Raw genomic sequence first — 15,365 nt, 5'->3', positions numbered from 1 at the left:
GCATGCGAGCTGGCACAGGATAATCTGGTTGATGCACAGAGGGAAATGAAGAGTTGGTATGACAAGCGGGCTAAGGACAGGGTATTCGCTCCAGGGGATAAAGTGCTAGCCTTGCTGCCGATCCCTGGTTCCAGTTTGCAAGCCCGGTTCAGTGGCCCTTATGTTGTTACCAAGAAAGTCGGTGACCGTGACTATCTCATCGCTACCCCTGACCGGGGTCGTAGGAGCAGGCTTTGTCACGTTAATATGTTGAAGCCATACAATGAGAGGGCGAATGCCACTGACTTGAGCAGTGGCTCAGATGCTGTTACTGCTAAGTCTATTGTTCTACCCGGGGAGCTGTCTGGTGCTGATCTCTCTAAACCTGTCGCTGCCTGTATGGTGGCGCGGTCCAGTGCTGAAAGTGACCCCCCTGTCACCTCGGAGGCCCCGATCGCTGGGAGACTCTGGTGAAGGTTGAGTCTCATTTGGCACACTTGCCTGAGCGCAGCGGGCAGATGTACTGGAGCTGATCGTGAGGTGGAGCGCTCTGTGTCGTACCGCTCCGGGAGATTTGATCGACACCAGCGGGTGTATTCCACCATCGGAAAGGAGGCACTGGCTAATGGCTATGGTATGGTAGTATTGTGTGTTGTTAACCTGTCGGGTGTTTGAGTGGTGGTGAGCACGTCTGTCAACTAAGGTTGATTGTTGTGATTGTTTTGTTTTTTAAAAAAAGAAAAAAATCACTAACTCATGGTGGGGGTGTTACGTACTCCCCCCCCCTTTTGTTGTCCTCTTTGCTCTCTCTGCTGTGCAGGTACAGCTGGCTCCGCCTTCCCCAGGTGTTCCCAGTTGTCACTCAGCCGAGCATAAAAGAGGAGACTGAAGGAGAAGGAAGGGGCCGATCACTACTCCGGATGTCTCTGCTGTGTCAGAGCTCTTTTGCCTTTTTGTTGTGTTTCCTGGAGGACGTGTTAGTGTTAGGTTTTCGCGGCTTTATTTCTCCCGTTAGGTTCTGTTGGATTGTGGGTAGCGGAGGAAGGCTCTGGATCCTACGGCCCGTGGTGTGGTTGGCCCAAGTCCCCTCCGTCTTTTTGTTTGTTTTACCTGTCCTCCAGTGTATGTTTTATGATTGTGGCAATACATGTACGATCACAGTTTAGTGCCTACGTGTTGTGTACTTTTGTTTTATGTTGCGGACTGCCTCACGAGCCACTACTATTGAGTAGGGAGGCGGGTCGTAACACTAATTTGACAGTGAGGGGAATATATCCGGTCTTATTGTGAAAACTTCGAGACCGGAAAAAACTGTGTTCACCCACGCTAACTTTACATGGAAGCTGCACACACGTTATCCTGGCGAGACCATCTTCGTAATATCTATCACACTATAATCCTACACATCCACTGGACTTGGATTCTAAGAGGGCAGGCTGGTCTGTGCTCTTTCATTCCAGTAGAACTCCTCAGAAACCAGTAGAAACCAGTATTTGACCAATAAACAAAACAATTGACAACACTTTGAACTATGAAATATATTAAACTTGAGCTTCAGCTTCAGCGGGGTAATGCCATATAGGAGCTCCCTCACAAATACCCAGGGGTTCAATTGGGCTGGGGCTGTCCGGGGCTAAGCCCGGCACATAGGACGATGCTCTGACGGCATCACCCTCACACATTTGTCATATGTTTACAAAAAACGATATATCTGTTAAGACTTTTCTCGTTCTTAATATAGACTATATTTAGGGTCGATATGTGTTGACCTTACTTTAAAATAGCAGATCTCTGTGACCGGATATAGTTTGGCTTAGACCCCGGCCCCACGAGGACGCATACAGTAAAACGCAAACGCAAAAAAGTCTTCCGTTCACACGCATTCGATTCATTAACGCGTCCGTTCACACTAGACCACTGGAAACGCTGTAGTACATATGCCAGGCCTGTAAGTGGCACTGCTGCCGCCACAAAATACACCAAAAGCAGCGAAGAAGACCCCGGAGCATGGTTGCCCTTCTGTTTATTCTCCGCGGTGGACGGCGTGTTCTCCTGCTGTATATCTCTCAGGTATACCCCCCCCCCCCCCCCCCACCGAGCGGAGCAACGAAACTTAAAATAAGAAGCAGCATTTTATGGCACGCTATGCATGGGGCCACCTTTACCTCTTTCACACCAACGCAACTCCGGTTCAAGCTCCGAGCTAGAGCTTTTCAGGTTCAGAACCAGTTCTTCGGTTTAGCTCTGGCTCTTTTCACACCGCCCAGAGTCCGACTGGTAATGCGTCGTTGCCTCATCGTTTGCGTCATGGCGTAACCGTTTGCGTGCCTGCTTCATAAAGCCAAACCGCGCGGATGAAATCAGTTGCATTCATTTCTTATGGCTCGATCTGCAGCTTTTACGGAGTCATTTCTGTGGTTTAGTTATATTCTTATAAAAAGTGTACTCGTGTCAATAAAGGTTTTTTTGAAACACAACTGCTTCCGAGGTCGGTGTTATTTCTTAAGGTGGACTGAACCATGAGTGTGGAGTAACTTTGTATCTTTCATTTAAATGAACTGTAACCTTCACCCAGGAATGTAACAGCTGTTCTCAAATGAACACGTGAAGTAAAGTTTAATATTTATAGTTCTATAGATGTATAATGAGGTGATCAACGTGAATGCTCAGGTTCCACCTTAACACGCAGCTTCACCATGAGCAGAAACCTTTATATATACAGTCTATGGCAGAAACACTAAAACTCTTGTTAAGTTTCTCCATCGTTGTGTACAAACTGGATAAAACGCCGGCTTGTTGTTGTTGTTCAGGAGTTGATCTGCCCCTGCCCCGGCCTCGACGTAAGCGTGACGTATGCGGTGCTTTTGCTCTGGCCGGACAATTTTTTGGTGCTTGAAACGAACCGGATTCCGGAGCTAAGAGGCTGCTCCGCTGCGGTGTGAAGAGGAAAACCCGGTGCTTTTCAAGCTCCAGCTCCGAACCGGCCCTGAAACACCGTTGGTGTGAATGAGGTATCAGAGCCTCTCAGCCTGATACCTTGAGGGGGTTTCCCGACATGTCGTTGCAGTAAATGAAAGGGTGTTTCATGTTGTCGTTGCTGTGGACCTTCTTAATACCTTGGAAAATGCCGTTTAATACTTTTTGATAGCCTTCATTTTCGCTAAATTGATTGATCAACTTTTAATACTTTTTAAGACCCCGCGGACACCCTGAATGTTATTTTGAACACTTGGTGGTGGGGTGTATAAAAGGGGTCATAGGTGACAGGAGAGGAAGTGGACACAGGAGGAAGAGCATACCGATTCGGCCAGCCCAGACGATGCTCATACTACAACTATTGACACAGTGTACTTAAACCTTGGTATGTAAATCAATAAAACAGCGCGCTGTCGGCAGACGGACAGAAAACGAAACTCAAAGGAACAGTGAACATTATGCCTGTCAATTCTGACGTTACGTCAACAGATGGCGCTGTTGGGATGCGATCTGTAATGGAAAAAAGGATTACCCAACACAAGGCCAATAGATGGGAATTGTTTATTGTAAACTGTGAAAAAAACTAAATATGCTTAATTGCGGCGCCTACACTCTGAAACCCACTATGGTTTTTCTCCAGAGTGAACACGAAGATGTGATTTGAGATTACTTGGTTCAGTGAACGTTTTCCCACACTCTTCACACCAGTAAGGTTTTTCTCCAGTGTGAATACGTTGATGTGTTTTGAGAGCATCTGATCTAGTGAAAGTTGTCCCACACTCTTCACACCAGTACGGTTTTTCTCCAGTGTGAATACGTTGATGTGTTTTGAGAGCATCTGATCTATTGAAAGTTTTCCCACACTCTTCACACCAGTAAGGTTTTTCTCCAGTGTGAATACGGTGATGTGATTCTAGAGCACCCGATTGAGTGAAAGTTTTCCCACACTCTTCACAGCTGTAAGGTTTTTCTCCAGTGTGAATAATTTGATGTGTTTTGAGAGCACCTGATGTAGTGAAAGCTTTCCCACACTCTTCACAGCTGTAAGGTTTTTCTCCAGTGTGAATACGTTGATGTGTTTTGAGAGCATCTGATGTAGTGAAAGTTGTCCCACACTCTTCACACCAGTACGGTTTTTCTCCAGTGTGAATACGTTGATGTGTTTTGAGAGCATCTGATCTATTGAAAGTTTTCCCACACTCTTCACACCAGTAAGGTTTTTCTCCAGTGTGAATACGGTGATGTGATTCTAGAGCACCTGATTGAGTGAACGTTTTCCCACACTCTTCACAGCTGTAAGGTTTTTCTCCAGTGTGAATACGTTGATGTGTTTTGAGAGCACCTGATGAAGTGAAAGTTTTCCCACACTCTTCACAGCTGTAAGGTTTTTCTCCTGTGTGAATATGTTGATGTGATTTGAGAGCACCTGATGTAGTGAAAGTTGTCCCACACTCTTCACAGCTGTAAGGTTTTTCTCCAGTGTGAATAAGTTGATGTGTTTTGAGAGCACCTGATTGAGTGAAAGTTGTCCCACACTCTACACAGCTGTAAGGTTTTTCTCCTGTGTGAATACGGTGATGTGTTTTGACAGCACTTGATGTAGTGAAAGTTTTCCTACACACTTCACAGCTGTAAGGTTTTTCTCCTGTGTGCATATGCAGGTGGCGCTTTAAATGTCCAGATGATGTAAAGGATTTGTCACATTGCTGACAGCTGTGACGTCTCTCTCTTCCTTTCGGTTTCTAGAACAGACGGACAGAGAAAGAGAGAAAGTCAATCTAAAAAGCATAAATACACAAGTTAACACAATAAAAACTCACTTAATATAAACCTTGAATTAACAAAATACTACCTATCAACTGTTTGTCTTTATTATATTTGATACAGTAATACAGCAATATTCTAACCAAAGTATATACCAGAGGTGGGGGACTCGAGTCACATGACTCGACTCGAGTCACATGACTTGACTTGCCTATTTTTTTACTTGAGACTTGCTTGACTAACATTGATAAAAGACTCTACTTGACTTTGACTTGGTATTCATGACCTGAGACTTAGGCTTGAGACAGATGACTCGAAAGGACTTTACTTTTTAAAATAGAATATTTGCATTTGTATTGTACGAAGCACCTAGAGGGCAATGAAAGAAAAAAGAGAGAGAGAAAGTCTCTCATTCGCAGGAGAAAGTAGGAAGTGGAGCGCCCAGGAGACAGCCGTTTCATTGCAGACTGTTATGTTTATGTGGGGAAATACATACATTATTTGAGATATATTTCAAACTCGCACTTCATTTTAGGGACATTTCGGCCAGGGGTGTAGAGTTATTTGTTCAAGCACCGGATCGGCAAAACAGGAGAGTCTGTGAACCAGTCTGCCTTGACCTATGTATTCATGTCTGACTCTCACAGTATCTGCTGCTTCATAGAAGAAACCCTCCTTCACTTCATGAAATCTCTGCAGCACCAGGAGGCAGTAACGTGTAACTCAGCAGAATCTGAGAAGAGCAGCACCAGCTGCAAAGAGCTGTGCCTTCACTGCGATTCCCTTCATTAGAACAGCCAACGAGCGACCGCTACGTTTTAACCACACACACACACACACACACACACTTTATGATTTCAGAGCCCCTCTCTCCATTGTTGTTAATGTTCACTGCGAGTCTCAGTATGCTGGGTTTTGTTTTTTTGTCTAAACTTTGTCGTGTCTGTATGAAACGTCATTTTGAGAGACCATGCTTTTGGTCCTGTGGATTACATTGGCCTTCTGCAGACCATGTCTGGCCATTCAATTTTCCAAGACACACCTGAGTGACAGCACGAACAGGTATGGCGAGGAGCCCCGGCCTCTACGCTGCTACATCTGTGCTCTTCGTTATTGGATGAAATCCCTCGGGAGCCGCTTAGAAACTCCAGGAAAAAGAGACGAGGAAGGAGGGGAGGCGTTCAGAATACGGCAGAGATTCAGCCGGCCACCACTTCCATCCATCATTCTCACAAACCTGCGCTCATTGAGCAACAACGTGGACACACTAAGGACACACACAAGGTACTGTCATGAATTTCTCGAGGCCTCTTGATTATGTTTCACGGAAAGTTGGCTCCAATCTACGATGCCTGAATCTCTCTCTGAAGTACCCGGACTCGCCCTTGTTCGAGCAGACAGGGATGCGAACTCGGGGAAAACCAGAGGAGGCGGTATTTGTGTGTATATTAATGATCTGTGGTGCCGATCATACTCAGTAAAATGTCAAACCTGCAATCCCAACGTAGAAATTCTCGGCATGACGTCAAGACCCTTTTATCTGCCTCGAGAATTCGGGTGTATTTTACTGTTAGTTGTTTACGTGCCTCCCAGTGGCAGAGGACACTGTTCACGAGCTGCAACTCAGCCACCCCGATGCACCGGCAATAGTGCTCGGGACATGAAGCAATGTCGCCTGGAGACTGTTACCTGGGTTCCAGCAGTGTGTTAGGGATCACAGCAGGAAAGACACTATCCTGGACAAATGCTTTGTTAATGATAAAGGAGCCTATGTGTCTAAATACAGACACCAATACTGAACTCTGATCATAATCTTGTGAATATGATACCAGTGGATAAGACCAAACTCAAGGGAACCAGAAAAGAAAGTAATAAATCATATGTGACTAAGGACATGAAACAAAGACTACGGAGCACTTGAACAGACAGAGAGAGAACTGAAAGTCAAATTGAGGGAATCAAAACACACAGAGCGCTTTTGGGAAATGCTTTTAAAGCCAAAGACCCCAAAAAAGTGTGGGACACCAAGAGAACCGTGACAGGAATGACCTCTTCAGCTAAACCTATTGTGACGGACAAGACATACTTGATCCATACCAATGTGCCTATAAGCAAGGGGGCGGTACTGCTGCTGCTCTGGTTCACATCATCACTAAACATTTAGATAAACGCCACACCTATGCAAGAGCCCTCTTCCTAGACTTCTCAGCAGCAACACAATACAAGCAGAACTAGTGCTGCGTACCGGTACGCCGAACCGGTACTGGACTTGTAAAAAGTTTCAGTTCAAGTCCGGTTAAAACCGGAACGTCGGGAACCGGTACTTGGACTCGCAAAAAAACTAGCACTTACATATATTCTGGTGTCTGTGGTTATTTAAACATTCCCTGATAAACGTTATTCAGCGTCAATAAATGAGTGCTAATCCCAGTGTGCTCAGTGTACAACATCACATGTCATTTCACCTTCGATTCACGGTTTGAAAACCTAGCATTTCGCCACATGCTAATGCTAACCGGAAGTGAAGAATTTTCAGAATAAAAGTATTAAGTTAATAGTGTGAACTTCCGGTTTTTTCAGAATAAATCTGATTTAAATTAAATAGTGTATTTAATTCAAAATTACGCCATATCAACATTGATTTTAATTTCCAACAGTATGTATGTACAACACTATGTATGTAGTATGTACTGTATAATGTACACATGTAGAGTTGTAGAAAAGACATGGTGTACAGACAGTACAGTGTATACTGTACATAGTAGGTGTGTAACAGTGTAATGCGTATAGTCTACTCTACACTCTACCTTTCAGCAACGCTTTAGGGATTTAGGCTCAGTCAGCTCAGGGACTGTTTGGTTACTTTAGTTTGGTAAATGAAATCAATGTTTGAACTTTGTAGTCGTTCACTGTAGTTGCTGTCATTTGTAGACTAAGTGGCAAAAAGTGTTTTTTTTACATTTGTACTTTGTAGAGAAATGTAGACACAAGTTGGAAGGGAGCGCAATAAACCTGACGAGTTTGAATTTGATGAGTTAATTTTCAATTGATAATTAGCTCACAATAAGTTCACTTTAGTTACTCACACAACTTGACACAAGCCATGGGTTCAGGTCCGGACTTATAAGTCTGGACCTGAACCTGAACCTCTGGACTTGAGTCCGGACCTGAACCTGAATGTGAGTCCAGGTACGCAGCTCCAAGCAGACATCTTGGTGTCAAAAATGGCCAAAATGGAAGTAAATCCATCCCTGATTTACTGGTATGCCGCTTTCCTCACCAGGAGAGAGCAACTTGACCAAACCCTGTCATCTTCCATCACAACCAATGTAGGGCCCCCAGGGCTGCGGGAGTTCAGCTGTGCTCTCAGCTTCTTTTAGCTTCTTTTGATGACTTTACTGAACTGCTGTCTGTAGTGTGTTTTGACTTTGACCGTCTAGTCATTGTTGGTGATTTTAACATCCATGTTGACAACCACCAGGACAGAGGGGCTAAAGAACTGTGTTGTGTTCTTGATAGCTATGGTGGGGACCCTCTCATGACATCCAACTATAGGCCCATCAGTATCTTACCCATAGCATCCAAGGTATTTGAGAAATTGATTGCCAAACAAATCATCAATCATCTCAACAACAGCTCCTTGTGTTCAAATTGAGAACCATAAGTCTAGTGTTTGTCAACTGGAGTACCACAGGGCTCTGTATTGGGCCCAATCCTGTTTAGTATGTACATAAATGATCCGCCTTCTGTGTGTGGAGAATGTGATGTATGCTGATGATACAGTTGTTTTTACTCATGGCAGAACCGCAGAAGAGGCTGCTACCAAGGTCACTGATGTGTTGGAGAATATTACTTCCTGGCTTAACAATAACTGTTTGCAACCAAATGTCTCAAAGACAGTGTGTATGTTCTTCTCCAAGGGCCACAGCATTATAACAGACCAAGATGTTTTCTTTTCTGGAAGGAGACTTCAAACCTCAATTTCAAAACCCATATCAAAAAGGTCTGCAATAAAGTAAAGTGCAATCTGTCAAATTACAGATACATTAGAAACTTCCTGTCATCTGCAGCAGCTAAGCTATACCTTCACTCAATGGTCCTCTCCCACATCAGCTACTGTCTGATCAGCTGGTCTGATGCTCACTCTGCAGCTCTAAGGCCACTGGAATCACTGTATAAACAAGCACTCAGAACACGAGACACAAAGCCATTCCGGTATCATCATTGTCACATTGTTAAAAAGTATAATCTGTTCAGCTGGGAATATCTCAATTTACAAAAACATCTGCTTAGTTTATAAGACCACTCGTGGGTTGGCTCCTCCTCCTCTGGCTGCATCAGCCTAAAGCCCACCTCAACCAGGGCTACTCGAGGTGCGGCTAGGGGAGACGCACCATCCCATTTAGGAAGAGCGCATTCAGCCAGGCTGTCTTTCATTCCACGCATCCCATCAATGGAATTCAATACCTCAACCAATGAGGTGTGTGTATGAGTGCGTATTGTACATTTTGTATTTATTATCATGACTTGCTCTCATCTGTATTCAGTGATGTCATCTATTGTAAATATGTACAATGGTATAACAATGTCGTGGTATTTTTATTGTTGCTTTTAGGATGTCACCATCTGGCAAAGGGACTATCGGTGAAAACTAGCCTGTTGGCTAATCGAGTACTTTGACATGTTTTTAATAGGTTGCTTAATGAACACTGTCCCTTGTTTTAAATAGATCAATTCAATGGACTGACTCAGCATGTGACGGAGCCCACGCACAACAAGGGGCACACTCTGGACTTAATGATCTCAAAGGGTCTGAATATCTCTGAGGTTGTGGTGACTGATGTTGCGCTCTCTGACCATTCCTTTGAGAGCTCTATTTCTGTTCACACACATGTTCAAAAAGAGGTAACCACAAAGCGATATTTAACTGAACACCAGACCAGCAGTCAGTGCCTCTGCATCAGGAACAGCACATGTGTTGTCTCCGTGTCCACCTAACATCAATTCAGACACCATGACACAGTTCCATAAGATTAATGATAGAAACCTGGAGGACATTATTCAACTTCTGAAGTCCTCCTCCTGCTGCCTTGATATTATTCCAACAGGGGTTTTCAAAGATGCTTTTCCTTGCATGGCCTCAGATCTACTTCACATAGTAAACAAGTCTCTTCACTCAGGTGTTTTTCCACAGGCCCTGAAAACTGCAGTCATTAAACCGCTCTTAAAAAAGAATAATCTAGATGCTTCAGTAATGACCAATTACAGGCCCATATCCAACCTCCCATTTCTAGGTAAGATCATTGAACAAGTAGTTGTTCAACAGTGGAGTAATTTCTTGCATGTAAATAACTGTTTGGATGTGTTCCAGCCAGGCTTTCATCCAAACCACAGCACTGAGACTGCTCTTGGAAAGGTCTTCAATGACATCCACTTATGGCGCATTTCCACTGCAGGGCCTCGCACGGCTTAGTACGTCGTCTTCAATGAAATTAAGTAATTTTTTCTAATCAGATTCTAAGCCATGAGGGTAGATTTCTTGCGTTCATGACGTAGCGCTTCATGTACGCATTTTGCGCAGTCCGGAGCTGACAGCTCCATGGAGCCTGCCTGCAGGCTAATGTCAGGACTAGTGTTGTCATGATACCAACATTTTGGTTTCGATACCGATACCAAGTCAAGAATTGCGATTCCGATTCTTTTTCGATACTTTTCTTAAAAAAGGGAAACAGTCTTAAATATAATTAGGGATGCAAACTCATCAGGTATGAAAAGGTGACAAGGATCCGAGCCCCCCGACCCCACGGAATATCGGCTTTAAAATTAAGAATAACAGAGGATGTTAGCAGTCAGAACAACTAAAGCAGCAGTGTTACTAAGAACAGAAACGCCAAAGAGTCACATCTAATATAAATATATATAAAAGCATTTATTTTAATTGTGTAGCAGTGAGTTTAACATTTTGGCAGCACTGTTGAGCATTTTGAAAATGTATTTTCATGCCTCTGTGCAAGGCTGAGTCTTTCTATCTTTATGGCATCTGGTGTGAAGTAACTAAATTCATAAACTCAAGTACTTGGGTACAATTTTGAGATACTTGTACTTTATTTAAGTATTTCAATGTTTCTTTTGCTACTTTGTACTTCTAATCCACTACAGTTCAGAGGTACATGGTGTACTTTTACTCCACTACATGTATTTAATCCCTTTAGTTACTTCACGGATGTGGATGAATGATGTGAAATATAATCAAGTGTTGAATCAGACTTTAGTTCCACCTGAAGTGAATCCACCAGCTACCCTGCAGTCTACAAAGTACTTCAGACTAGCTGCACCTCCACCAGCTACCCTGCAGTCTACAAAGTACTTCAGACTAGCTGCACCTTCACCAGCTACCCTGCAGTCTACAAAGTCCTTCAGACTAGCTGCACCTTCACCAGCTTTGAGAACACTTTCATGATCAATCATTATAAAACATATATATATTATTCTGAAATGGACCAATCTGCACAACGACTACTTTTACTGTCGCTACTTTAATACTTTTACTTGAGGAACATTTTGAATGCAGTACTTTTACTGTAACAGAGTATTCCTACACTCTGGTGCTTCTAGTACAAGACCTGAGTACTTCTACTTTTACTGTCGCTACTTTAACTATATTTTGACGATAATACTTTTGTACTTTTATTTGAGGAACATTTTGATTGCAGGATTGTTCCTAAATTCTGGTACTTCTACTTTAACTCAAGTACAAGACCTGGGTACTTCTACTTTTACTCAAGTACAAGATATATACTTATATCACCTCCGTTTATAGCCTATGAAAAAAACTAATAGAAAACGAAGGCTAAAGCTAACGTTAGCAGATAGTGATGCTAGTTTGCTAGTTAAGTTTGCTCAACGATAATATTGCGACAGAAAAACTTTTCAGTGCACATCACGCTCTGCCGCTCCGACAGGAAGCTCTGCTCTGAACACCTGAACGGCCCGTTCACAGACTTCTGGCGTCTTTTTTGTCAACAAGCCGAGGCGCAGCAGCAGTTGCACTCCCACTTGCAGCCATGCTTCTCGTTTTCTCACATGCTCTGGCAGCGAGCGCGTGGCCGCGTGCACGAGAGAGGGGAGGGACTTAGAACGTGCTTGAGAGGGGCGGGACTGCAGGCACGGCTGCAGTGCAGGGAGTGGAAGCAGAGCGCTGAACACGCACGGCTCTTATTAAAACGGCGCTTTCTCACCGGAGTACTTTTCCCCGTCATTCTTAAAGTACCGATACTAATGAAACGGAGGAATCGTACCGTTTTTAACGGCAGGGTATCGCGGTACCTTTCAAGTATCGGTACACCGTGCAACATTAGTCAGGACACCTCCACTCTCAGGACAGCGCCACTTTCCGAACCCTTGATGAATGCTTGTGCACAAAAACTGCAGGCAAAACCGTTTTAAATGTGTGTTTCCTGTGTGGCGGATACAGCTGCTTTATTTATGCAGGGGGGGGAGCCCAGCCGGTCATTACGGCCGATATTCACTCTTAATAGTTTGATCGGTGCTCTCTACGTCAGAGTTCCCGTTAGCCGGCAAACCTAAATCTCTTCGGTCCAAATAATTTCCCTTTAGCGCAATACCGCTTCAGTTGCGCCACTTATGTGACAGACAAGAAGAGGATGTGACAGACAAGAAGAGGATGTGACAGACAAGAAGAGTATGTGACAGACAAGAAGAGGATGTGACAGACAAGAAGAGGATGTGACAGACAAGAAGAGGATGTGACAGACAAGAAGAGGATGTGACAGACAAGAAGAGTATGTGACAGACAAGAAGAGGATGTGACAGACAAGAAGAGTATGTGACAGACAAGAAGAGTATGTGACAGACAAGAAGAGCATGTGACAGACAAGAAGAGTCAACTCTAATGTCTAACACGTAATGTGGAGAAAGAGATGTCCTGGATGGGTTGATTGTGCGTTGATCGTGCGTTGATCTGTTGGTAATGCCTCGGGGTTCCGGTGGGCATGTAAACACATGCATAATGCTGCGCTATACTTTGTGGCCTCACCCGGTTGCATAGTGACGCTTATTGTTCAGGTGTCTTTTAATAAGCAGGTAGTCCTATCATTATATATAATAAGATATGTTTAGTTTCACTGTCGGGTCCCTCATTACTGGATCCGCGAGCTGCATGATACTGGCATGATAGATTGCCCGATGGGGCACCCAGCAGGTGAGGCTTCCTTGCCCGAGCTAGATACTAGACGGCCCCGGGCCATCGGGCAGTCCTTAATGTCGAGCCCTGCGTCACACCCCTAGTAGATGGCGCTCCGAGCTGAATAAGGGCGTCAAATGAAGGCAAGACGCCCGCCTGGCGGAAACGCTGGAATTAGGAATATCTTGTGATGAAGTGCACACTGACCTGAGCTCCAGGGGCCTGCTTCTTCTCCTCCATGCTGCTCATCAGCTGTCCTGATGAAGACCACAGAGCTGCTTCATTATTCATATAATACAAATATTTAGATATAATTCATGATAATCTGTCAGCAGTGAAGAGGAGGAATTCAAAGAGTTTATTCAATGATATGTTCTATTTCTGGATGCTTCTATGTAGTGTTTTATCACACCACGTGCAGTGCCTTGTCTCATCTATGCTGCTGTGACGTAAACATGGTCCAAATGGATCCATTTGGTCCATGTGATGCTAAGCAGAGGAGAACATGATAGAAAGGTCAGATAGTTATTAACATTACATGCACATTACTTTAACCATTACGATAACAACTTGGTTTTCTGTGTAAATTATTATTAATATAATACAAATATTTAGATATAATTCATCATAATCTGTGTAGCAACTTACATTCTAACTTACAGCTCACAGTTAGTTCACTTTTATTTCATTAAAATGACTTTATTCACATAGAAAGTGACATTAATGGATGTTTGAACCACGGTTATAACGCTATCCGTGTGAAACTATCACTAAGTTAACACAGAAAGCAAACATTAGCTAGTGAGACTGTTTAATGTACTCCATGTATACAGTATTCTCTGTATATTGTGTATTCTTTAGATACTCTAGTGATATGTGTCCTGTGTGTATACTTGCTGCTAATGCTTCATTTTTATTATCTTATTGCATCTTTTAAATATGTTTAACTCGTGTAATGCCCGAAAACACTTCTGCTGGGACACAATCATTTCCCAGTTTAAGATAAATCATTATTTAAATAAAGTATATCTATTTATCTAATGAGCTAAACCGTCGCTTAGCTTAGCGTTAGCAGCTAACTGAAGAACCCCATTCATTTCAATGGGAAAAATGCTACGTCGTGGTGAATGGCGATGCTAATAAGCTAGTTAGCATACCTTTAAAACCATATCTATGGTAAAGAGCACCAACTCTAACCGTCTTAAAGACAACTGGTGTAATAAATAACTAACATAAAGTCAGCTGAGCATTACAAATCAACTGTTACTCCCCAGAGCCGAACTGGAATTATTGTAGCTGTTAGCCGATAGCCGTTAGCTTTCAGACTTTAGCTTTTAGTCTGCAGCTGTTAGACTGTAGCTGTTAGACTGTAGCTGTTAGACTGTAGCTGTTAGACTGTAGCTGTTAGCCTTTATTTAAAGATAGATTGAGACTATTTTTGTCGCACATTTTAAAGTTTTTTTGTGAGTTTCTTTCTTCCAAGATTATAGCTGTTGTGTTAAATAGGATAACTTCTGATTCGTGATTAACTGTAAGCTAAGAGGTGTAAATACACTTAATGAAACCTCTGCATGTGTTTAATCCACTCACCTCTTCTTTTCTCCTTCTTCTCCTCTCGGCTTTTGAGGATTGCAAAGAACTTTAAAGGTGCATCTTCTTCTTCTCTCGTTATGGCGGATTGCAAAGAACTTTAAAGGTGCATACCGCCACCTACTGTACATGAGTGTGAAGGTCCAGAGTCTGAACCCTGCCCCCTGCTTCCTGTCTGATCATCTACACCAGCGGTGCCCACACTTTTTTGGCTGTTGAGCTACTTTTGAAATGACCAGATCACCGAGGTCTACCAACCAAAAATAAAATCCCAAATTGCAAGGGTTGCTGAATAACACGTTTTATTTATACATGGGACAACTACAATAGGGCTGCAACAAACGACTCATTTGATAATCGATGAATCTTTCGATTAATGAAACGATTAATCGACTATTCGGACTATTACCGTCTGCCTTGCACAATTTCTCAAGCGCTCTTATTTAGCCATCAACTTTTAGATGTAGCTTGAGGTTGCTTTAGGCATGTGGAAACTAACAATGAAGACAATAAAGATGAATACTTGATTCAAAAACACATATATTATTAAATTAACTAAACAAATTGTGAACAAAATTAACATTACTTTTTATTTAAACTAAATAAATAATATTTCACATCAAAAGAAACAACAGTGTTTTAACAAATGGTATTAAATAATCTGATGACAGAACTGTGAACAGAATAGCTGAAACTTTAACAACATAAAGAGTAACTCAGTTTCCTCTAATCATTAACCCATGTTTGTATAATGGAGTTAGCTCCGTGTGGTGCTGCTAGCATAACACCTGACGTGGAAACGTTCCTCGTGGACGGGGCTACAGAGCTGCTAGAAAGACAGTGGAACCCGGTG

At 43.1% G+C, this 15,365-nt stretch overlaps 2 protein-coding genes across 2 annotated transcripts in view; one reads left to right on the top strand and one right to left on the bottom strand.

The window, feature by feature from the left end:
• LOC117441976 (zinc finger protein 721-like) overlaps positions 1 to 15,365 on the bottom strand; it is a 243,453-nt gene that overhangs the window by 106,660 nt on the left and 121,428 nt on the right. The window contains exon 5 of the mRNA XM_071202319.1: positions 3,580 to 4,668. Within this exon, the coding sequence (XP_071058420.1) occupies positions 3,580 to 4,668 (1,089 nt within the window). The remainder of the gene's footprint in view (positions 1 to 3,579; positions 4,669 to 15,365) is intronic.
• The window catches only part of LOC117441978 (zinc finger protein 678-like), a 76,713-nt gene that overhangs the window by 30,119 nt on the left and 31,229 nt on the right, over positions 1 to 15,365 (top strand). The gene's annotated exons all lie outside the window — the stretch shown is intronic.

The sequence above is a fragment of the Pseudochaenichthys georgianus genome, unplaced genomic scaffold, assembly GCF_902827115.2.
Source record: "Pseudochaenichthys georgianus unplaced genomic scaffold, fPseGeo1.2 scaffold_224_arrow_ctg1, whole genome shotgun sequence".
Classification (NCBI taxonomy): Eukaryota; Metazoa; Chordata; class Actinopteri; order Perciformes; family Channichthyidae; genus Pseudochaenichthys; species Pseudochaenichthys georgianus.
This window is presented reverse-complemented; position numbering and strand designations above follow the sequence as displayed.